Source organism: Dunckerocampus dactyliophorus, chromosome 5 (genome assembly GCF_027744805.1).
Source record: "Dunckerocampus dactyliophorus isolate RoL2022-P2 chromosome 5, RoL_Ddac_1.1, whole genome shotgun sequence".
In the NCBI taxonomy this organism is placed as follows: domain Eukaryota; kingdom Metazoa; phylum Chordata; class Actinopteri; order Syngnathiformes; family Syngnathidae; genus Dunckerocampus; species Dunckerocampus dactyliophorus.
The window spans coordinates 15,453,131-15,477,007 of record NC_072823.1 but is presented as its reverse complement, the minus strand read 5'-3'; the positions used below and the strand labels follow the sequence as shown (position 1 = coordinate 15,477,007).

The 23,877-nt window shown below is 39.8% G+C and overlaps 4 protein-coding genes across 9 annotated transcripts in view; 2 read left to right on the top strand and 2 right to left on the bottom strand.

Annotated features, from left to right (window-relative positions):
- Positions 1-15,603, top strand: part of LOC129181537 (transient receptor potential cation channel subfamily M member 1) — a 50,229-nt gene extending 34,626 nt beyond the window's left edge. For 3 of the 4 annotated variants that reach the window (XM_054776869.1, XM_054776870.1, XM_054776872.1), the window contains 9 exons: positions 1,743-1,871; positions 2,008-2,136; positions 2,214-2,465; positions 2,536-2,728; positions 5,062-5,082; positions 5,159-5,303; positions 5,379-5,584; positions 6,356-6,488; positions 8,117-15,603. In XM_054776869.1, the coding sequence (XP_054632844.1) occupies positions 1,743-1,871; positions 2,008-2,136; positions 2,214-2,465; positions 2,536-2,728; positions 5,062-5,082; positions 5,159-5,303; positions 5,379-5,584; positions 6,356-6,488; positions 8,117-9,446 (2,538 nt within the window). In that variant the 3' untranslated portion in view covers positions 9,447-15,603. The remainder of the gene's footprint in view (positions 1-1,742; positions 1,872-2,007; positions 2,137-2,213; positions 2,466-2,535; positions 2,729-5,061; positions 5,083-5,158; positions 5,304-5,378; positions 5,585-6,355; positions 6,489-8,116) is intronic. The other variant, XM_054776871.1, reaches the window with a different exon arrangement.
- On the bottom strand, positions 11,622-16,946 carry LOC129181542 (ras-related protein Rab-8B-like). Its single transcript, XM_054776881.1, has 8 exons — positions 16,712-16,946; positions 15,393-15,453; positions 15,260-15,320; positions 15,109-15,186; positions 13,237-13,326; positions 13,091-13,156; positions 12,965-13,015; positions 11,622-12,895 (listed from the first exon to the last, which is right to left on the bottom strand). Exons 1-8 carry the CDS (start codon positions 16,833-16,835, stop codon positions 12,803-12,805), a joined length of 624 nt encoding a protein of 207 aa, XP_054632856.1. The 5' UTR covers positions 16,836-16,946; the 3' UTR covers positions 11,622-12,802.
- Positions 16,947-16,992: 46 nt separating this feature from the next.
- On the top strand, positions 16,993-18,545 carry rps27l (ribosomal protein S27 like). 3 transcript variants are annotated; one of them, XM_054776887.1, is made up of 5 exons: positions 16,993-17,097; positions 17,230-17,342; positions 18,041-18,149; positions 18,220-18,330; positions 18,411-18,545. In XM_054776887.1, exons 2-5 carry the CDS (start codon positions 17,337-17,339, stop codon positions 18,437-18,439), a joined length of 255 nt encoding a protein of 84 aa, XP_054632862.1. In that variant the 5' UTR covers positions 16,993-17,097; positions 17,230-17,336; the 3' UTR covers positions 18,440-18,545. The 3 variants fall into 3 exon arrangements, with proteins under 3 accessions (XP_054632862.1, XP_054632861.1, XP_054632863.1); XM_054776886.1 differs by having other exon boundaries at positions 17,004-17,342; XM_054776888.1 differs by lacking the exons at positions 16,993-17,097; positions 17,230-17,342 and adding an exon at positions 17,422-17,616.
- On the bottom strand, positions 18,544-23,593 carry dnaja (DnaJ heat shock protein family (Hsp40) member A). The gene is made up of 8 exons (XM_054776873.1): positions 23,429-23,593; positions 22,967-23,107; positions 20,344-20,524; positions 20,170-20,274; positions 19,866-20,093; positions 19,565-19,795; positions 19,375-19,475; positions 18,544-19,300 (listed from the first exon to the last, which is right to left on the bottom strand). The coding sequence occupies exons 2-8, from the start codon at positions 23,096-23,098 to the stop codon at positions 19,085-19,087; spliced, it is 1,194 nt and encodes a 397-aa protein (XP_054632848.1). The 5' UTR covers positions 23,099-23,107; positions 23,429-23,593; the 3' UTR covers positions 18,544-19,084.
- Between the last annotated feature and the right edge of the window lie 284 nt (positions 23,594-23,877).

The following is a 23,877-nucleotide window of genomic DNA, read 5'->3' as shown; positions in this document are numbered from 1 at the left end:
TAATGTCTAATAAGTCTGCTGCCTCGATTTGCATGTACTCTAGAAAGTTATGAAGAGTGATAAGATGAATGGCAATGAATTGCAAAGTCCCTCTTAATCCCCCAAACACTATTTCCACTGCATTTCAGCCCTGCCACAAAAGGACCAGCTGACATTAGTGATTCTGGTTAACATAGGTTATAGGCTGAAGATGACTCCATCATGCTAATTGAGTTACAATAACAGACTGGAAGCTTTAAAAGGAGGGTGGTGCTTGAAATTGTTGTTTTTCCTCTGTTAACCATGGTTCCCTGCACGGAAACAGGTGCAGTCATCATTGCTTAGCACAAAAAGGGTTTCATAGGCAAGGGTATTGCGGCTGGTAAGATTGCAAATCGATCAACCATTTATCAGATTATCAGGAACCTCCAGGAGGGAGGTTCAATTTGATCATTTGTTGTGAAGAGACCTTCAAGGCACCCAAGAAAGTCTAGCAAGCGTCAAGACAGTCTCAGAAAGTTGATTCAATTGCTGGATTGAGGCACCACCAGTGCAGCACTTGCTCAGGAATGGTAGCAGGCAGGCCTTCCTCTTGTCAATGTCAATGTACATGTTGGAATTCATGCTTCCCTCAATCAACTGCAGCTCTCCCAGTACCGGCAGCACTCATGCAGCCTCACACCATGTGGGCAAGACACAATTACCTTTGTACTTACTTGTGTTGCCAGCTATTTAGACAATACAGTAATGGCTGAGTATTGACTTCTTTTCAGTGGATAGTAAATCTATACTGCTACACAAGCTGTACACTGACTACTCTATGTTACATCCAGGTGTCAGTTCTATAATAGTGTCACTTGAGACGATTTAATAAAATGGTTGCTGAAATGTGATCGGTGTACTCACTTTGTGGTATATTGTACACATAGGTCACCACTAGCTTTGTCATTTTAATGACACAATTTCATAGCAGTCAAGATCACGCAAAAAAGCTTTCGTCCAGTCGTCGGCATCTTAGAGATATAGTTACGGTGTGGCGGGTACGCCGTTGGAGCCACAATACAGTACAACGTTTGGACACACTCATGCTATTGAATGATACAACTTTTGACACTGAATATTACAGCATGTGAATGTGGCACAAGTTATATAGAAGATATTTGACCACTGTTTTTTTTTCAGTCGATCTTTAAAAACAGCAGAGCGCTCCTGTCATAAAGGGGATCTTTGACACGACGATCCTTAAAAACAGCAGATCACTTCTATTACATAGAAGACTTTTGAACAGTGTTTCCCAAAAACAGCAGAGCAGTCCTGTCGTATATAGGATCTTTGACTAACATTTTGAAGTAGGGACTTAAAAACAGCAGAGTGCACCTGCCATACAGAAGACCTTTGACTAGAATTTTTGTTGTCGGTCCTTAAAAACAGCGGCACGCTCCTGTCATATACAGTATAGTGTACAATCAGTGATGAGCATTTTTTCAGTGGGTCCTTAAAAACAGTAGAGCTCTTATCATCATGTCATCACTTTATTACTTTATTTATGACTGTCATTCGGTGTTGTTTTTTAGAGATTTTTAGAGCCTAATATACAAAATAAGAACAATAATGCAGGAACAAGTCCTCTAAGGTGCTACGTCCATAGGTACTACTTTTGACACTTGACCTTTACAGCTTGGAACAGCTACTGCTGCTGCTGATCTAATGTGACATGATATATTAATTTACAATTATGTAATTTATGCCCTATTTAATTCCAGGAACCAAATGATGCAACTTCCCGCAAAGGGGACGAAGAGGAAGGCAGCACTAATGTCCGCAAAATCCCCATTGGCAAAAGATTCTTTGAGTTTTATGATGCACCCTTCACCAAATTCTGGTTCAACACTGTAAGTTTTCATTTGTAATACCCTTAAAGGTAAACTGGAACGTTTTTGGCACTTGGCCTTTTAGGTACAACAAGTTACCTTGAAGTTCGATGTTCTTCTCTTAAATATTTGTGACGGTGTGTTCTTCGTCTTCCAGATTTCCTACCTGGGCTACCTAATGTTGTACAACTACATCATCCTGGTCAAGATGGAGAGGTGGCCGTCCATTCAAGAGTGGACCGTCATTGCTTACATCCTTACCCTCGGCACTGAAAAAGTCAGACAGGTAAAATTGACTGAGTTTTCACCGCCCGACGCCGCCTTTAAAGATCTATTCATTAACTTTGCCGTTTCCCTCTTGAGATCTTGATGTCCGAGCCTGGCAAGCTGAAGCAGAAGATCAGCGTGTGGCTGGAGGAGTACTGGAACATCACAGACCTGGTGGCTATCTCCACCTTCCTCCTGGGCCTCATGCTGAGGCTGCAGCGTGAGCCCTACATGGGCTACGGCAGAGTCATTTACTGCATTGACATCATCTTCTGGTACATCCGAGTACTGGACATCTTTGGAGTCAACAAATACCTGGGGCCCTATGTGATGATGATAGGAAAGATGGTAGGTTTTTAAAACAAATACACAAGAAACTCTCAGCTGACCACACTTTTTTTTTAATCTTATCTTTCAGATGATTGACATGATGTACTTTGTAGTCATCATGCTGGTGGTGCTAATGAGCTTCGGAGTGGCCCGCCAAGCCATCCTTCACCCTGATGAGGAACCAACATGGCGTCTGGCTAGAAACATTTTCTATATGCCCTACTGGATGATCTATGGAGAGGTTTTTGCGGACTCGATAGACCGTAAGACTAGAATTCATAGTAAGATTCTGTTTCCTGATTCTGGGCAGATGATCACGTACAGTATTCATGTTGGTGCTTTGGTGCCCCCTACTGGAGAGTATACACTCACCGGACACAACATTAGGTACACTAATGAGATCAAATACAAGAGTTGTATAGAACGTTCTTCACAAAGATAATAATGCTCAGTTTGGATTGACTTTGTCTGTGAGTTAGCAATTAAACAGTATTTTGATCCTGGAACAGCGATGAAAAAAACACATGTCAGTATAATACAGTGCAATTTTTGTAGGGCATGTATTAAAATATATTATTAAATATTCCAAATTTTAACCCCACATTTTATTTTGTAGTAAGATTTTTTTAAAGTTTTAATCTTCATAATTATACTTAAAATAGGGATATACCAATATATTTTTTTTAAATAGTTTTTCACTTTATTTAATTATATCTTTTTTGGCCCTTTTTTCTCAACTTTTGACTAAAATTACCAAGTATAGTATAGTATAGTATGGATAGCTACTTTCCTTACATATGATTATTATAATGCATGTATTTTTTTAATGCAGTTATAAAATATGTAAAATATCATGAAATAATAATGATAGCAATAGCAGTAGGGCCGCACATTGGCCTAGTGGTTAGCATGTTGGCCACACAGTCAGGAGATCGGGAAGATCTGGGTGGAATTTGCATGTTCTCCCCATGCGTGCGTGGGTTTTCTCCCCTCCCATATTCCAAAAACATCCAAGTTAGGTTAACTGGCAACCCTAATTTGCCCATAGGTATGAATGTGAGCGTGAATGATCGTTTGTTTGTTTGTTATATGCGCCTTGTGATTGGCTGATTGTGATTGGCGACCAGTGCAGGGTGTACCCCGCCTCACGCCCAAAGTCAGCTGGGATAGGCTCCAGCATACGCCCGCGATCCTAATGAGGACAAGCATCATAGAAAATGAATGCATGTACATAATATTCAGTCTTTCTAATGATGATAAAGACTGAATATTACAGTATGTACAGCTCTTATAATGAATCCCATGGCATTGTGCTTTGCTGTGCCTAATTTTGTGGTCAAGAGTGTATACTTTAGTATATTCTGGTATTCATGCAGTCACTTGTAAAACCAAGCAATGTTTGGCAACAGTCACAAATGACTCAAATGCTCAAACAATGGAAAGCAAAGATAAGAAATACTTGATGTTCTGACAAGTGGGTGGAATTGATTGTCGATTAATCATCCTGATGCCTTGATAGGCTTGATGCAAAATGGAGGCCATGTTGATTCAGTCTCAACTAGTTTTCTGTCTGTGGAAGACTGAGCAAGTTAAAGCCACACTCTGCGCAGTGTTATTCTGCTCAATACAAACACTGGCGTGGAAATAGGAGTTCAGAACATTATTGTTACATCATTAAATTGTCCTTTCTCACAATGAAATGTAGTCAAAAGCCCATCCAAAAGTGGCATCCAGTAATATGTTTGCCATTTTGATATTTTTGATTTTGTCAAATATTTTTTATATTTTAAAAAGGCTAAAAAAACAATCCAACATAGATATGCCATGACAGGGGCGTCCAAAGTGCGGCCCGGGGGCCATTTGCTGCACATGGTTTGTATTTTTTTCAGCCTGTTGCACATTGTCGAAATAAAATTTAACAAAGAAACCCCTGCAAAAATGAAACAAATTGAGAAAAAAGGCACAATGTAAAGAGAAAAAAGCTTATATCTGAAATGCTGATATTAAAAAATAAAATATGCATATATATATATATATATATATATATATATATATATATAAAGCTTTTTTAAAGCCTTTTTAGTAAATGTTCAAAATATTAAAAAAATGATTTGATTTTTCAGTATGTGATCCTTCTTTGAAAAAAGTTTGGCCACCTCTGTACTAACACGTTATATAAAGCCTGCATGTCAGTTTTGCGTTGTAGGTGACAAAGTGTGTTATTTTTAGGCTTATTAGAATCAACTTTTTCCCGTTATATTGCCCCTTTTTGCTCTTTTGCTGTTGTTGTTGTTGTTTTTGTTAGTTTTCATGTTGAGTTGTATTTCTAGGGCCACAATAGATAGAACTGGTTTTAAGATTGGTGTCATTTCACACCCATGATCATCTGCCTCAAGTTTATTCTGTTCATGCCTCTTCTGTCAGGATGAAGACAGTCGTTGACCAAATTAGAAATTAGAAAAAGTTTGCTTTGTGCTAATAATAATGTGTACTACATAATTGGAATCCAAGACATATTTCTGGTGTCCACCTTTGTCTTGATCATGACAGAAGGATGATGGAAACATGACATGAAGTGATTTTAACGCCTTCTCTGTGTCTTTTTCCTCTCAAGTATATGCAATGGAAATCAACCGTGAGTAGCCATGCCTTTGAAATCAGTGCTATGAAGAGAGCTAATAGTCATTTTTGCAGTTGTTTTTCCCTCGTAGCTCCATGCGGTGAACATTTATACGACGAAGACGGAAAGAAGCTGCCTCCATGTATCCCTGGTGCCTGGCTCACCCCTGCTATCATGGCCTGTTACCTTCTGGTGGCCAACATTCTTCTGGTCAACCTGCTCATTGCTGTCTTCAAGTAAACACAGACTCCTAAATATAGAGCTGTTGTCGAGGTCTTGTGCTCATTGAACGCGGTTCTGCTGTCCCACAGCAACACCTTCTTCGAGGTCAAGTCCATCTCCAACCAGGTGTGGAAGTTTCAGAGATATCAGCTGATCATGACCTTCCACGACCGCCCCATCCTGCCTCCGCCTCTCATCATCTTCAGCCACCTCTACATCCTCTTCAGCAGGCTCTTTCGACGCTGCGCCAAGAAGAAGCAGGATGGGGAACTGGACGAGAAGGACCGCGGCCTCAGTAAGTCCAGATAATCAGTCAAATTAATGTTAAGTCAACTCCATGGACGGGACTTCGGGGGGCGGGGAGGGCGGGATGCCCTTGCCTGGGCCCCAGAGGGGCCATGTAGCCTAATGTTTTTGTTGTTCTCTTAGTTCGTTATACTTCATTTGTGTTTGACGGACTTCAAAATGACATAGCCGCTCTCCGTGGTGCCGAAGCTTGTAAGCCCCGCCGTTGCGGCCATGTGTATGTTGTAAAACGATGTCATCATGAGCTTTACTGTATTATGTGGGTTTAAAAGGCCCAGTCATTTGCCCTGCTCTGATTTGTTCACCTTGTGGTCAGCTCAATAGTTTTATGTTGAATTTATGCAATTGTATTCTACAATTACACAACGCACAATCAGAATATTCATGGTTGAAAAAGTGTGTGATTACTCACTCAAAAAATGAAATTGATGACAAGCAGTGACTTTAATGATTTACTTCGCCTGTCAACCAGTTGCACACGCATCACTTTATGTTAATTAAATATGTTGAGTTGAGTTGAAATATGAATTTTTCATTTGAATACAAAACTCTTACTCAAGAAAGCAAAGCAAAGTGTTTTTCCCCAAAGAAATGGTTCTCACGGTATAATTTTGTTTGCAACACAATGACAAAAAAAATGTAAAAAGGTATTTTTTATAAACAAGAAACCCCGCAAAAAAAGTAAAATCTATCTATTGTACAGCACATTGCTATAAGTAACACAGTATTCCACTGCATGTGATGATTTGTTTTCTCAAAGAACTCCGACTGAACCCGGAGGAGCTAAAGAACCTCTATGAGTTTGAAGAACAGTGTGTGGAGGAATATTTCCGAGAAAAGGTGGATGAGCAGCAGTCCTCTAGTGATGAACGCATCAAGGTTACGTCAGAAAGGTGAGCTATCAAGGACAATATTACCAACAAAAATGTGATGTTCCAAAAATAAAGGCATAATATTATTATAATATATAATAAAGTCATAACATTAGCCAAGTAATGCCATAATGTTACAAGAAAATGGTTGTAATATTATGAGGAAAGAGTCATTACAAGAATAAAGTTGGAACCTTACAAGAAAAGTCGTAATGTTAGGGGGAAAAAAGTCAAAATATCATGAGAAAAATTTTAGAATTTGAAAAAAAGTCACAATCTTACGAGAATAAAGTTGTCACGTTACAGGAAAAAAGCTGGAATGTGATGAAAATAAAGTGAGCGATGTTGTAATGTTAGGAGAAATTGGTTGCGATATGAGATAGAAGTCATTATGTTATGAGAGTAAAGTTGTAATATTCGAAGACAAATATTGCAATGTTATTGTCACGGAGCGGTAGCGACTGTCGAGTGTTTGACCCCCAGTATACAGGGACGAGGCGATGGTTTGCAAAAATAAAGGTTCTTTAATGGAAATCATATGACAGGTAGACTCAAGGTAAGTGAACTCTAAGTAACAGCACTGACTAAGAGACCAGGAGCATGGGAAACACAGACAACCGCACATACGACGGCGCTAGCCTTTGAACCGCCGCTAATACAAATTGTCCACAGCTGTGCGGGCACCAGGCGTGAAGCGGCTGTATCTTCCACCACACCGGATGTACACCTCGCCAAAATAAGGGCACCGGACAGGAAGCACTCGCTCCTGTCCTGCGAAACATGACAGTTATGAAAAAAAGTTAAAGTAACATGAGAAAAACGTCTGAATGTTCTGAAAGTTATGTTGTAATAGTATGAGAATGTTATGAGAATGTAGTTATAATATGACAAGAACAAGGTCATCTAACGGTAATGGTGGCATACTACGAGAAAAGAGGTATGATATTGCTAGAATTAAGTTGTAATATTAAGGCAAAAAAGATGCAATGTTAACGAAAAGAAGTCATAATAATAACAGAAAAAGTCACAGTGTTCCAAGAATAAAGTTGTGATATTATGAAAAATGAGAATAATGTTGCCATGACAAACAGTCATAATGTGCTAAAAATAATAATAATAATGAGAAAAAATTGTTTACAAGAAAATAGTAATAGTAATGATGTTAGCAGAATTAAGTTATATTACAAAAAAAAACGTTGATGAAAAAAGTCTGAATATTCTAAGAAAAAAAGTCTTAGTTACTTAACAAGAATAATATCAGAAGAACAAATGACAATGACAAATTATTCACGTTAGTTATGATGAAAAAGTAGAAATATATATATATGTAAGTATATACAGTATATACTGTATATTTACTGTATATGAAATGTTACAAAAAAAGTTGAAATAGGAGAAAAATGTTACAAGAAGTTGTGATATTACTAAAAAAAAATAAAAACTTGCCATTTCACCAAGTAAATGCATCCGTGCTTGTGCTCGTCCATGAAAAAAGCCTCCCGTGCCCGAGCACACCTCTTCCAATCTTGCTCATGCATGCTACAAGACACAAACACAAGCCAAAGAATTACATTTTCAGTGGCAGCCATGCTTTCAAACCTGAAACTGTGGCTTTTTCTCGCTCGTAACGTCTCTGGTGCTCTTCACAGAGTGGAGAACATGTCCATGCGTCTGGAAGAGGTCAACGAGAGGGAGAACACCATGAAGGCCTCCCTGCAAACGGTGGATCTCCGTCTGGCCCAGCTGGAGGAGATCCACGGTCGAATGGCGGTGGCCTTAGAAAAGCTGGCAGGGGTGGACCGTCTGGAGCTGACCAGGACTTATTCTCGCAACTCTTCGGTGTGTGATCCTACCTCACTGGTTCGTCAGGGGAGCATAAACAGCGCAGACGGTTACAGCCTCTACCGCTTCAACATGGACATCGAGGAGTTTGCATCCAAGCAGAAGGACACGGAGGAACCAGTGAAAAGCAGCCTGGAACGACAGAAGAGTCTGCTTCAAGCTTCCAGTACGTGCGCTCTTAACGCCAAGGAGAGCACACAGACCTTAGAAGTTGGCAGCCTGAGTAGAACAAGACCTAGCTCTTGCGTGGACATCCTTATATCTCCGTGTGAACCCAAGCAGGTGTCTGCAGGATCTAGCCAAGACAACTTAACCAACAAGGACGACCACGGAAGCACGTTGCTGCTAGATAGAATCGCAGACAAGAACAGACTGAAACCAACCTCCCCTCCAAAAAGGACTAAATCACTGAGGCACTATCCAGCTGAAGACCAGTCAACCTCTCCTTTGACCAAGAAGAGGAGCATGAGCACCATCATCATCAGCCCTCCTGATGAACCAGAGGAACCACCTGAAGCCACCAAAAAACTCCCCTTTGAGACCCTCGCTTCTCCTAAAAGGACTAAATCTTTGCGATACGTCCCCCTCCAGACGTCCCCTCTTAAAAAGAAGAGGGCCATGAGCAGCATCATCTACAATCCAGCTGAGGCAGATGATGACGTTCTCCATGCTCAAGACTACACGTCTCTTGTGGAGCAGGCGACCAAAACGCCCAATCAGTGGCCTGCAAACTTGGAGTATAAAGTCCATCCTAGTGTTGTCGGTCACATTCCTAAAGTGTCAACAGTGCGGACTGCCATCCAACAGTTCCAGAGTATCTCCGATGGTGCAGAGATCACAACAAATGAGGGTGCGGCAGTTCATGTAGAAAAAGAAGGAACTCCGCCCACAGTTGCGCTCACAGAAGACCATATCAAGATGAAGGTGAAGAGAAACATGTCGGACGGCGCTCAGTATCTGACGGTCGCTGAGGACATGTACCTGCCATCACACAGGTCGCAGAGTTGGAACGCAGCAGACAAAAAAGCAAGAGGCCCAGTGGTTAGCAAGAGAGCATCCAGCTGTGAGAGAAACCTTGTGGACGCACGCAAGATACAAGCAGCCAAGATGGAGGATGGCAAACGGGATAAGAAATGAGTCACAAATGAATGGTTGGAAATGGCCGCAATGTATCCTCAAGGACGTTATCTGGATTTCCATAACGCTCACAGGTCACACTCATTCATCTCAAGCACTTTTATTACGTCATCACTTCGTGGTACCACTTTATAGCATCTTCCCTAACTGTGTGGACACCGGAAAAGGTAAAAATAGGAACATTTACAAGAATATGAAGTTAAAATTCTTTCATTCATTCATTTTCTATGCCGTTTGTCCTCACTGGGGTCGCGGGGGTATGCTGGAGCCTATCCCAGCTGACTTTGAAGTTAAAATACTACGAGAAAATAAGAAATAAAGCCATAATATTATGAGGAAAAGTCGTAATGTTACAAGAATAAAGTTGAAATGAGAATATAAGTCATATTGTTGACAAAAAAGTTTGAAATCATAACATTATGAAACTATCCATCCATCCATTCTTTTTCTATGCTGCTTATCCTCACCAGGGTGGCGGGTATGCTGGAGCCTATCCCAGCTGACTTCGGGCGAGAGGCGGGGTACACCCTGGACTGGTGGCCAGCCAATGGCAGGGCACATATAGACACACAACCATTGTTATGAAACGAAATTCCTTATATTACAGCAAATAGTCGCAATTTTACCCCCCAAAAATGCAGAATATTATAAGAAAAATAATGTTAGAAGAATTAAAATGAAGAGAAAAAAAATGTAATGTTACGAGAATAACACCGTAATATTACAGGGAAAAAAATGAATAATGTTATGAAAATAAAGTAGTAATATTACGGGGAAACGTTTACAAGAAATATGAGAAAAAAAATCATGTTACTGAAATAAAGGCATAAAATGAAAAAAATATTTACTGGAATTAATAAGAAGTTAATACTTTAGAATATTGTTACATGAATAATATATTACAGGAAAAAAGTAATGAATGAAAGTGAAAATAAAATTGAAATATCATGAGAAAAAATAATGCTTTCAAGTTACGAGAAAATAATTGTAATGTTGTGAAAATAATGAGAAAATAAGAAAAAGAAAAGGTTATGAAAATGATGAAAAATAAACAGCAAAATGAATGTAAATGAAAATAAATGTTATGTTACAAAAAATGTTGAGATATTATGAAAACAAAGTTTTAATGTAACAAAGGGAAATATTATGAAAAAAGGTGTGCTACATGAATAAAGTACTAATGCAAGGGATAAAGTAGGAATGCTATGATAAATAATATAATATGAGTGGAAAAGTTCATTCTTCAGAAAACCAAATGTGTATCATGAAAAAGACGCAATTATACGAAATTAAAAATTGTCATTTTATCAAGTCGATGGCCCTAAAACTCTTTGAAAGTATAAGTAATGCTTATTTGATGAAACAGTCAGTGTTCCCATGCGTGTGCAAGACCAAACATGCTGTGCCAACACGCACCTCGTCCAACCGTGCTTGAGCACGACACGGTGCACTGACACAACTTTAGGTGGTAACCATGCTTGAGCAAATACAGGTTGCCTCAGCGTCACTATGTAGCCGTTGTTTCTCTACCTAGGGGGGAACACTTTCATCAACCCACAAAAAATGTCAAAACTAAAGGCCAAAAATACATATTTGAACATTTTCCAGAATTAAAAAAAGTGTTATGTGTTCTGTACATTCTGTCACATCAAAAAAAAAAAGGTTACTAGCAATGCAGAGAACTGAAGACTAGGGATGCGCCGATCGATTGGCCACCGATCAAAATCGGCCAATTTCCGTGAAAAAGCACGTGATCGGCATAAGCCGATAAATGCCTTTCAACATCGATCACCCCTGGCTCGTACTATTGCAGCATGCAGCCTGTCGCGAGCGTCTCCTGCCCACTTTCCTTTCCTTCACATTGCGCAGACGTGCCAAACCCAAAACAATCATGTCTGCTGTGTGGGACTTGACTGTTGTTTGTGAGAGTGATATACATTTTGCACTCTCCAAAACAAGCCACGGGCAGGGGTAGCACGTTAAAAAGCTTTAATTTAATACGGCATTTGAAGAACAAACACTTGGCGGAGTATGGTGCGTTTTCCAGGCTCACTCTGTGATCATCGGTCCAACGGCAGCTAATGTAGCCAACGCTGGACGCTCGCCCGTACGTGCGTGCGTGACAGTCTGATGTCTAAAGCAAATAACCCCAAAAAATTATCGAATTCACCGGATGAGATGACTGTCCTTCGTCTGCGGTGGAAGACACCGGGTTCGCCGGCTGCTCTCTCGCTTGGAACCCACCCACGTGCTACTGGAAGTCCGGCTAGAGCTCCACCAATGTACATCATTTCACATCCAAAGTCTCATCCTCGGGAAGTTTCACCAGTGATATATGTTCATAAGTCAAATATGTTTTCGCCTAAATGAAGGTGATGGTTCCCTTTTTCATATCATACAGCCAATAGGAAATGTAAAAATGTGTACTTAATCTATGTGATCGATATTGGCTCATTTCACTCTTGGTTGATGGGTATTGGAATCGGCAGCATAAAACCTGATCGGAGCATCCCTACTAAAGACTACGGAGGACTCTTATGAAAAAATATCTACCAGTTCACTCATTCACTTCTTTTACTTACCAGCGTGAACAAAGAAAGTCATCCACTTTTCAGCTTCCCTGTCTTTTAATGTGAAGAAAACCTCCTGAATGTCAATACTATTGCACCATGACATGAACCTCCAACAGACTTACTCAACAACCACTTTCATATACAGACTGTAAACTCTCGTCTCTCTAGGTAGTGTACAATGTGCTTATATTCCAACAGCTTTCATGCAAATACTCACGATGGCATCACAGTATGAATTCACTGCATCTTCATTCTTAGCTCTGCTCTGTCTTGGCAGTGATGAATAAATCAATTACAAAAAAACAGAATGTTGACGTTACACATATTGTCTATTCTAACACCTTCAATGCACATGAATTTACACTGACACAAATACAATCAATGCTCAGACGTGATATGCGGGTCTTGTCCTCGTGGTCAATTTGGCACAAGGTGTAAAATACTGCTACAAAGTGTCATCGTTGGACATGTATAATAAGAACACTATGGTTTGCTGAGATACTTAAGTGAATAACTGAGGTATCGCAGAACACAAAAAAGGAGACTCCTCTGAGGGCTCAGCAAGCTACAAACAAACCATGGCTGACCAGCACCGTTTCATGCCTGGTTCCTCATGGAGCATCTTCAAGTTGGAACGGACCTCTCGTGAACCTGCGGGCTCCAATTGGCAGCGAGGCCCCCTCCTTAACGCGACGTCTGCTGACACCATATAAGGAAGTGAGCCCCCCTCCCCCGCCGCCGTCTCCAAAAGAGCAAAGGGGAATAAACACTTTAGTGAGTCATCTAGAGGAGGGAACACTTCAAGAACTTGATCTTCTTGGACTTTTTCTCGGTGATCTTGATGGGTTTGCCTGATGCGCCACCATTGGTGTCTGTCTATTGAGGAAAACACCATCACATGAACGACCAAAACAAACATAAAGCAAGTACGCCATGAGCACTTACTGTCTTTGAGCTGAGATTGTGCAGTATGTCTCTCCCCATGCTATAAAAGGCCTGAGTACAATCAAAACAGGATGTTCAATATTTCATAAGCACATTCTAAATGTCAATATTAAAATGTTGACCTACCTCCTCTACGTTTAGACTGGTCTTTGCGCTGGTTTCCAGAAACTTAACACCATAATCAATAGCCAGCTAAAGACAGAGAATAACATTGCATACACACTGGACACTTTCATGGCATTCTCATGTTCTGTTGGCAGAGAGGGACTTACTTTTTCACCTCTGTCTTTGGACACCTGTCGCCTGTCTGTCATGTCACATTTGTTACCCAGGATCATTTTCTCAACATCTGATGAGGCATGCTGGGAGAGTTTACAAGTCGTGATGCATATTCATGTACATTACGGAGCCTTTAATAACAAACTAATGAGATCCAATGCAACAGTGGTATCAATATTTAACAACATGTGCATCATTGTGCTTGTACTTTGCACTAATGGTGTACAATTGGGTCATACTGAGGGATGTTTCTACTACTCCAAGTTCCATCCATCCATGTTCTATGCCGCTTGTCCTCGCTAGGGTTGCGGGGGCATGCTGGAGTCTATCCGAGGTGACTTTGGGCGAGAGGCGGGTACACCTTGGACTGGTCACCAGCCAATCGCAGGGCACATATACTGTAGACAAACAACCATTCACACTCACATTCATACCTATGGACAATTTAGAGTCTGCGGTCTTTTTGGTTTTCGTCTGGCCTTTTGGACCATATGAATAACAAAAACCGAGATTCGGCTGCACTGTATGCCTGTAATTGTGGCAAATTGTTAACACGTACCGGTAAATGGAATTTAAAATGTTTTTTAGCTGTGGTTTAGCTTTTTATGGGTGCATTATTATTCACGTTCTTTCACCATTCGAGCGGGTTACATTGCAAGACCCCTGCGAATGGCAAAAAACATAAAATAATGTTGAATTTTTGGGTTAATACTGTATTACAAATACCCTTCAGCACTGCAAACTACAACCACAGTGCGTAGGGCCTCACAATCCATGGGGGGGGACCCATTTTGTGCATAGGGGCGCATTCTCACCAAAAGTGCAATGGATGCGCATCGCTGCCGTGAGGCAGAGACCACCAAGTCAGCCCAAGGCAGGAGAGAAAAAAAGACAAGTAATCTGATAACGCACTTGTTGCCACAATGACTGCCGAAGAATAAGAATAAAATGGCAGAATTCACTTAATCACCTGTCAGTCTCTGTTGGTGTAATGGTACAGCTGCTGCCTTTTAAGGCAGAAGGCTTGGGTTCAATCTCAGCTCTGAACAGTTTTTTTTAAAAATTCTTTTAATTTGTTATTTTGTACAAAAATAATTACTTTTCTCTGTCTTATTATTACTTAAAAACATGCTTCTAACTAAATTGAAGTCAAATAATATAAAAATAGCTTTTAATGGGTCAGTAATGACCACAGCTGCCCGGGTGGGCCCAATGTGATTTTTTTTCATGGCGCCCAAAATTCCTGGCGGCGCCCCTGTATCTTTGTAAAAGCAGAATTTTTGATACAGCTCTTGTATTAGATCTCATTAGATAAGTTGATCATTTAAATATAGTCGTCCTTCGTTTACCACGGCATTAAAAAAGCCTAACATTAATCTGCCATACACGGACATACACTCCGACAATACCGCTAGCTTTGTTTACTCCACACTGCGCACCGCTTATGCGCAGGCTACGGGATCTCTGAATTGACGCAAGAGACGGCCATCGCTTTAATATTATCAAGCTACCACGCTAACTGTTTAGCATACAATTTATTTATTGAAGGACGAAATAAGAAGCCAAAAACTTACCACTTCCACATGAGAGGAGAACTTTTATTCACTATGTCATGTCGGACTGGCTGCATGTTAAGGTAATGCGGTGTAAAGAAATGTCTTATCAATGTAACATTACCGATGCCTGGTGAACAGAATACTACATATGGCTTGTCTTTCAGTGTTTTTGGACTAAATATAGGCCATCGTCAACCACAAAAGAGCAATCATTTATTAATTCATGCATTTTTGATAAAACATGATAGAGCGAGGGAGTGATGTTCAAACCGCGATGTAGCGAGGGACGACTGTAAATACAAAGCTCACCTCTTCTATATTTCGGATCCAGTTTTTAATGTTTTCAAATGACTTTTCATTGGAGATATCGTAGACGAGCATAATTCCCTGAAATTACGACAAACAAATATTTACAATCCACTTGACTTTCTAGTACAGTTTGCAGTGAGTGAGGACTTACCATCGCTCCTCTGTAGTAAGCTGTGGTGATGGTGCGAAACCTCTCCTGGCCTGCAGTATCCCTGAGTGCATCAAAGTAAGAAGAATAAGTGCCCAAAAATAAATACAATTCCATGAAGTATTAAAGCGCTCACCAAATTTGAAGTTTGACTCTCTTTCCATCCAGCTCTATTGTCCTGATTTTAAAATCGATTCCTGCGTTAGAATAAACGTAGAGGTCAAAAGGCACTAATGCATGCATGAATTACCATTTTTCTATCTTTCTAATGGACGCCAAGTTTTAATTCATCGACGTCCAATTGCTGACTGGATGTTGCAAAAAGTAAAGCTCCGTGCATATTACTCTGTCCAACCCGCATAGGTTATTGCAGTTTCTGTGCAAGTTTTATACAATCGTTATCACTGTTTTACTTGACATATTACATGTTGGAAAATTATGATATATAATATGTACAAGCAGCATAAGGCCTTAATATATATCAGTAAATATTTATTATCATTATTAACACATATTACATTGCAATATTATTTTGGTTATATTTTATTGATAGAAAAAATGCACATATTTGTATTTTATTTAAATGGTATGGTAAAATCCGTTGAAGGCCTCCCTTCAGTCAATTGTGGTCTCGCTCCACAATGTTGTGTGCAACCATTTTTATGGTCCCAGGAGCATATGTGACTTCAGATTAGTTCTGTCAGGTCTGTCTCGAGCCAACCTGACTACAGTTTCTCTGCATTTTTTTTAGTCCTTATTTAGTTTGACCTGACATAATAAAAAAGACATATACATATATGATGCCTTAATTCAAATCTAACAATATATTGAATATTACATGTATTACAATGCATATTATATTGTTTTAAATATTTTATTGGTTGAAAAATTGGTAAAAATTACGGAAGAAAATATTACAGTACTGTGTGTGTATATACAGTATATATATATATATATATATATATATATATATATATATATATATATATATATATATAATAAGCCCTTATTACACTACATAATATATATATATATATATGGCATTATTTTAAAATATATATATTGGTAAAAAAAATACAATACTGAAAATATTGTGAATATGAGGAAATACCGTATTCAAGCTAAAGGTACACATCAAATCAGGACCTTCTGTACTACCTATTATTTGTAAATGTGTTATTATCCAGATGGAAGGATAGATAGATACATGAAGGACATCATCTCATTAAATGTGTCTCTCACACTCGTTGTCCTCTACCCATGCATTCTCTCCCTTCCCCTACCCCCTTTAAATGTAAATCCCCATATGAAGACAATAGACACAAAATCATATCGTGACACTGAGTATGTGCGTTCTATGTAATATAATGCACATCTTCTATTACATACATGTCCATGCTTAATGACAGCTAGCTGGTTGTAGGGCGGCTGCAGGCAGGCTGGCTATATACTCACCTATGGTGGATATGAAGGTGGTATTGAAAGAGTCTTCGCTAAATCTGAACAGCAGACACGTTTTGCCAACACCGCTGTCACCGATAAGCAACAACTTAAAAAGATAATCATACGTCTTCGCCATTGTATGCGCACAATAGAAAGGTCAATAAACGGGCTGTCTTGTTTTTGGATCCTCAGCTGTCTGAGGCGGTCCGGCTGCTGGCAGCGGAATAGTGCGGAGAGCAGTGACGTAATGCGTTGCATTGTGGGTCACGTAGTTTCGTAAATGAAACCAATAGTTGTGTTTATTTGGGGTTCTCTACTAAACGGACGAGTTGTCAGCGGTGCCTTATATTAACATTTCTATTTATACTATAAAATACACCTAATTATGTGGTTTCTAGGTAAGCATAGCACTTTGAGTCGTGCATTGGCATACAATAAACTTTAATATGAGGTCATTGTAAATATGGGGTCATTAAAATGAATAATTAAACAACTAGACGTGTTTATCCACCATGTTTACTATGCTTTAGAAATGATAGCGACAACAGCTCAGTGATCATCAGTTAAAGCTGAATGAAAAAAAAATCATCAGTTCCTCGTAGCTGCTATCCAAGACCACGTATACGGAGCCAGCGAGATGCCTGTAAGTTATACTCTAAAATCAAATTTATTCTGCTTTGTATTAATTATTGTAATGCTTTCGTGTACTGTGGCTAATTAAGTAGTTATCACAAATGTAATCGTGTGCGTCGCACTAAAACATCACAATGTGTGCATCTGTAGCAAGCACATGGTATCGTGTTTATACTAGCTAGCAGTGCATTAGCCTGGCCAGCAGCGGGGGTCGTCTATTTGCTGGAACAAACACAGTGCATAGGGACGCAGGGGTTTTCTCCAGGAAGCAGCCTTTCCCACAAGTATTTCACAGGAATACTGCCATACTTAACTTCGCCTTTTTTTGTTAACTTTCAACGCATTGGGTTATTTCAGACTGTTTATTTCACATCGATGTAACTATTAACTGTTGCCATGCTGCCTTGTCATGTTTGAAGCTTCAAGCGATCGTGCTGTTTACAAAAGGGCTGCGTCATTTTTATATTCTCGTTAGTCATATTACTGTGTTCACCTTTATTGCTAGTTATCCCTTTGCACATTGTGACAAGGAAACTACATGTTTTTGACGTCATCAAGATAAAATACAGACCTGTTGCTTGTGCCAGTTTCCATACTTTTTACCTTTTATAGAACACGAGACGATTGCATTTTAACTATTGACAATTCTGTGCCCACTATGCATTCCGGCAGCGAAATCCGCTAACCATTTCTAACCTATTAAATTAGTTGGCCAAAGACCTCCTCCATCCTTCTGTTGAACTTGAGAGAAGACAGCACAAAAAGAAAAGACTTGTTCAGAGTCCTAACTCCTATTTCATGGATGTGAAGTGCCCAGGTAAGCGCGGCGAAGGGTCATCGTGTCAGGTTAATAATGTAGTAAGTTGTGTACTTCTATGTTGTTGCAGGCTGCTACAAGATCACTACCGTGTTCAGCCATGCCCAGACAGTGGTTCTGTGTGTGGGATGCTCCACAGTGCTATGTCAGCCTAAAGGAGGAAAGGCAAGACTTACAGAAGGTACCACTTCCACTGTAATATAGCGCAAAGTAAAACCTGCATCCGAACCTGAAGATATTTTTCCAATTTTGCCTTTTCAGGTTGTTCTTTCAGAAGGAAGCAACACTAAAGAAGGGCACTTAGAAAAATGATTAAATCACTGGTTGAGGGATGTCACTATGCAGATGACACAAAAATCATATTTACAAGGCAATAAAATGTGAAACGTTGAAGCACACTGGGACTTTTATTGACAAGTAAAATCTTTGTTTTTGGTATGACTGAAATGTCCTTCACAGAAAGCATACAGGAAGTCATTTTAAGCTTCTGAAAAATATGTCTGAGGAAAAAAAACACAAAAGAATGGTAGTGCCTACATTTTACTTTTCTTTTAGAACAGGAACACAAACATTGCATAATGGTGACCAAGGAGCATTAAATATTAAATAAAAGCTATATGTTTTCACCATGTAATTCCAATCATTTGGTAGTGTGAAATAGTGGGAAATGCACCTTTTGCCACCCTTCTGTTGGGTTACAGACCGCAGTAATACGGTTCAGCAGTGGTGGGGTTGAGCTACACCGTGTCTACACTTCTTTGTGTAATTTGTGGATAAGGCAGAGCAGGTTTTACAGTTCCAAAGCCGAACTGAACTGTACCACTTGACTGAAAAATAATCTTGTTTCCATCCTAAAGGCTCCTTTCAACAACCTTGAAGGCATTGGTCAAACTAGGGCTGGATCACCTTGTCCCTTGTGTGACAAGACCATAGAGTTATTGCGTCTGACACTGCACCCCACTTCTGGGACTATCCTCATCTTCCTCGTACGCCTCTCTGCTGTAGTTTTGCTGTTGCGTCCGCTCGTCCACCTCGCAGAGTTCCACCTCCTCTGTGTCGTCTGTGATCAGCACATCCTCCCTAGGAGGAAGCAGCCTTTCCAGTTGGTACATGAGATGCTCTGGGAGCCAGTGTTTTTCTGGAAACTCCACCTACACAGTGAAGCATTATTATAAGTATAGTACATCTCACTCTGAATAGAACAAAAACTGGTTTCCAGTCTTACCTCAAACTGGATGATGAGTTGGCCCTTTTCGTAAGGGCTCCTGTATATTGGCATGCCTTCGCTCTGCACCAGCTTAGTGGCATTGTTCTTTATAACTTCACCTTAAAACAAATAACAAATAAAAGACCTTAATGACAGCCAAAGAGGGTGAGTCTTGCCAATGTGTGCAATGTAGATGTGTTGCACTAACCTGGTTGTGAGCTGATGAGGAGTGTTCTGTTGTCCAGAGTGTTGACAGCCTTCCTGAATCCACACAGGGACTCCACAAGTTTAATATTCATCTTCATTATCAGATTGTCTTCACTTCGTTTGAAAACACTGTGATCCTTCTGATCCAACACGATGATGACATCGCCAGGCTCCAGGTCTGGTTCCTGGTCACCTTCCCCGTGAAATGTAATTTTCTGACCATCTTTCATACCTGGGAGCCAAACATCAACTTAGTGGATATTCACTATCACTCATGTTTAACATAACAGAGTATTAATAACCTTTGTCAATATGGACTTCAAGAATTTTCTTCTTGCGCTCCACTTTGTGTCCATTGCAGTTCTTGCAGCGGTCCTTTGCGCTAAATGACTCGCCCTGACCATGGCAATCACCACACATGCTTTGAATCTGCTGAATCATGCCCGGTCCTATCTGCTGCACCTTGATCTGCACTCCTCTTCCTTTACAGCTGGAACATTTCTCCAAGGCACCTTTTTTACCACCGTAACCTGGAATACGCACAATAAGCATTTGAATGATTGAAACTTTTAAAACGGGATTACATATGTTAAAAGCAACTCATACCATCACACTTTTCACATATGACGTTCTTCTGGAGTGCCAGCTTCCTTGTGCTGCCGTTGTACATGTCCTCAAGTGAAACACTAAGCTGGTGGACAATGTTCTTCCCTAGAAAATCATCACTTAGTCAATATTTGGCTATCAGGGTATTATTCAAGATGTTGTATTTGCACTAACCTCTCCTCTCACGCTGCATCCTTCCACCGCCGCCGCCCCCAAAGAACATGTTGAAAATGTCCATGGGGGATGAACCTCCACCCATGCCGCCATCTTTAATTGCTTGTTCCCCTCCTTGATCATACAGATCCCTCTTTTTGGGATCCGAAAGCACGTCATACGCTTGGGATATAAGCTTAAACTGTGGACAGAAAGAAATACTAAATGTTGCAAACTGAAACGCAGTCTGTACTAAATATGATGATAGCTCAATGTTTACACTAAAAAGTACATTTCAGCAGATTTGTGATAATAAGACATTTATAATGCACCAATTGCTGCCACATGTAATTACCATATTCTCTCAAGTACTGGCCTCTGCTTTAATAATATGCTATCCTTCAATTAAACAGGTGCTGATAGAAAACAGTCTGAAAAAGACAGGTTGTCTTATGTCTAAGTCGGGGTGCCCATTTTGTCGATCGTGAGCTACCGGTCGATTGCATGTGTCACCCACATCATAAATGTTGTTTTGTAGATGACATGACATCAGTCAGCTGACATTAAGCTCACTTCCTGATTTGCTGTTAGGCCTCAGCGGCAAAGTAAGTGGTGAACAGATAACTCAAGCGACACCAGGATAGGCAGCTTTCTATTTTATCTTTCTCTCTATTATTACAATTACGGATCAATTAACTCAGCGGTAAGATGCCTATATCTATAACAAAAGTTATCCATTCACTTGTAGCGTCGAGTTCTGTAGAAAAAAAATCAATTGATGTCTGTGCTTCATGTCCTGAACTACACTATATAAATGTGTGTGTTCTACACTTTTGTTTGTGAAAATACTATTTCATGAGTAGTTGGAAAATGTGCCCATTGCTGAAACCTTTTTAATATGTTGCCTTGACTTCGGCTGCATTGTCTTTTGCATAATCATTTTCATTTCCTGTTTATCTGTAATGTTTGATAGCAAATGTTAACTGGACATACATAATAACTGTACGTTTAATGAATGCCACGTACCTATTTTGACTGACATACTACTCATACTACGCTATGCACACAACTATTGAGGAAATGTGTGTAATTATATAATACTGCCATATTAAATTGAATTGCTAATTACTGAATGATAAACTATTATGATGACCTGTAAACTTTGAAACTGAATGTGAAATACTAATCATTCGTATTTAGTATAGTAACTTCAAAATTTACCGGTTAGATTTTATACTAAGAGTAAATCATTTTGACTTGTAACATGCATGCTGAAAAAGTGTGTGCACCCCTGATATAAATGTACAATAGGTAGGAGTTAGATGTTTGTGATTTGGTCATTTTAAAAGGAGCTTACAGGCTGTACCCCTGTCGTAAGTGTAGAGATTTATACGTGTAACTAGGCAACGCACCCATCCTAATTTTTTTACTTCCTATCCGATCCTGAAACCTGAATTGGGATGTCTGCCATTAATACACTTCCAATATCGATAGCAATACAAATCCAATACCAGATCTCTTGTTTGCTTTAATATGCAACTATGCCAAAAGACTCAGCAAACATAGCTGCCTCCACACATGCAGCACGCACACAAGCACGCACAGCCTGACACGGTCACGGCTTCACATACAGTCGGACAAAACACAACTTAACATAGCCCTTAACTTTCCGGTCGTTAAATTATGATTATTGTTGATTTTATGTAAGGCTGCAATAAAATCACCTCTGCAGGCAAGTATGATATCAGAACGATACAGAAGTTTTGTGTTGTGTAGATAGATGTCTGACTGTTTTGAGTGGCCATGAATATGTTTGCTGATACTCTTTTGGCTACATTTGCTGATATTCTTTTAGCTATGTTTGCAGACAAAAGAGGCTGACAGACGTGGCTCATGGATTGGGAATCTCCACTGGTGGTATCCGCAATTTCCGATATATTAATACGTGCTGGTATGTAAATCCAATATCGGATTGGCCCCATTTTTGTATGTAATCCAACAGGTGCTGCCAAACAACGACGCCCCAAGCAAGTCAGAGCTTTTCTTCCTGTCAGTCACACACACCAGAGTTTCATTCAAGACACAGCTTGTAACAAGTGCCTAAAAGGATGAGCAAAACCCAACCATACAGCGCCAGTCGAGCAGCTAAGAAATATGAATAAAAATATGCACAATGAAATAGGCTTTCACTGATATTGAAAACATAATATATATATATATTTGATTGGGTTTTCAACAAAATATGTTTTCCTCAATTGGTCTTAAAAACATCTTCCACCCAAAGTCAGCTGGGATAGGCTAATGAGGGCATACGGTTTTGAAAATGGATGGATGTAATAACTATTGGCAGAAAAAGAGCTATAATATTTGCACCAATAAAGGCCTCCACCAAATGTATGCTTGGCACTCTCCGTAGTTGGGTAAAAACTACCCAGTCACTACAGTATTTTTGAAAGGCAGACTATTAAAGATAAATTGCATAACCTCTTGTGGTTATATTCTGTAGTATTTCAGGCTGTGGCATAGAGCTAACAATTTAGCCCGTAGCGACATCTTTCCAGAGAGTTCTGCCATGTCAAGTGTAACTCTAGAAGGAGTGTCCACACGGCCCATAGATAAATGTCTATATTTAGCGTTAACTCACCTTCTCTCCCTCATTGGGGTTCTTATCGGGGTGATATTTTAGGGCGAGTTTTCTGTAGGCTTTCTTTATTTCGTCGGCAGATGCTTTGGGACCGACACCCAGGAGATCGTAGTAGCCTGTTTCGCGAACCATGACGACAACCTAAATGAAAAAAACAATTAGCTTTCTTGAGAAGTTTGCTGATTGTGAGTGGTCACCCTTTTCCTGTTAAGTTGGTAACGATAACGTTGGTTACGCTAGCAACGAAAGGGCTTGTGAAAACGAAGACAGAAAATACATCACAAATAGCACATAGCCATATTAATAAAAAAAACACCGACAATAAGAGAAAATGGCATTTATCCTTATCCTAACATTAAAATACTTGGTAACAGGCAGATAGTCCCATTCATTTTTACCACCTAATAATCCTTGTGATAAATTCAGTTTTCCCAAAAGAGTTTCATTGTGCACTCTACTTACTTGTGGGCTATTTTCCTCTCCAAGAAAATGTAAGTTTTAAACAGAATTGAAGCCGGTTTCGGGCAAGATGTCTGGCTCTTATAGCTGCTGTTCCTCCGCGTGGAACTTTCTGGAGAGACCAAATCAGACCGGAAGTTTCGTTAGCAGGAAGCGTTAACAAAGGCAAATAAGGTTGGGGAAGTGGTACGGAAGCCCTGAAGGGACAAGAGAGGGCACAGTAACGAAACCTCATTAAAATGTTTATATAACATTTACAATTTACAATTACATTTACAGTAAAAATATGACTATTCCTCCACTGTTTAACGGCTGCCATTAGGTCACAAGTAATCCACCTTGGGCAACCGACAGGTTACAGTCTGGTCAACAGTGATAATAGTCACGACCATTTATACTCACATTTCGGATTACAGTGAAGTGTTTTAATTTAAAGTCAATAAATAGTATTT

Excerpts from the sequence above, each read along its gene's own strand:
- LOC129181542 (XM_054776881.1), bottom strand. The coding sequence starts at position 16,835 with ATGGCGAAGACGTATGATTATCTTTTTAAGTTGTTGCTTATCGGTGAC. Across the intron at positions 15,454-16,711 it reads CACCTTCATATCCACCATAG|GAATCGATTTTAAAATCAGG; the intron begins GTGAGTATATAG and ends ATTCTAACGCAG. Across the intron at positions 15,187-15,259 it reads CTTACTACAGAGGAGCGATG|GGAATTATGCTCGTCTACGA; the intron begins GTAAGTCCTCAC and ends TCGTAATTTCAG.
- dnaja (XM_054776873.1), bottom strand. The coding sequence starts at position 23,098 with ATGGTTCGCGAAACAGGCTACTACGATCTCCTGGGTGTCGGTCCCAAA. Across the intron at positions 20,275-20,343 it reads GATGCAGCGTGAGAGGAGAG|GGAAGAACATTGTCCACCAG; the intron begins GTTAGTGCAAAT and ends ATGATTTTCTAG. Across the intron at positions 19,796-19,865 it reads TGAAGTCCATATTGACAAAG|GTATGAAAGATGGTCAGAAA; the intron begins GTTATTAATACT and ends TTTGGCTCCCAG.
- rps27l (XM_054776887.1), top strand. Across the intron at positions 18,150-18,219 it reads CATGGATGTGAAGTGCCCAG|GCTGCTACAAGATCACTACC; the intron begins GTAAGCGCGGCG and ends ATGTTGTTGCAG. Across the intron at positions 18,331-18,410 it reads AAAGGCAAGACTTACAGAAG|GTTGTTCTTTCAGAAGGAAG; the intron begins GTACCACTTCCA and ends TTGCCTTTTCAG.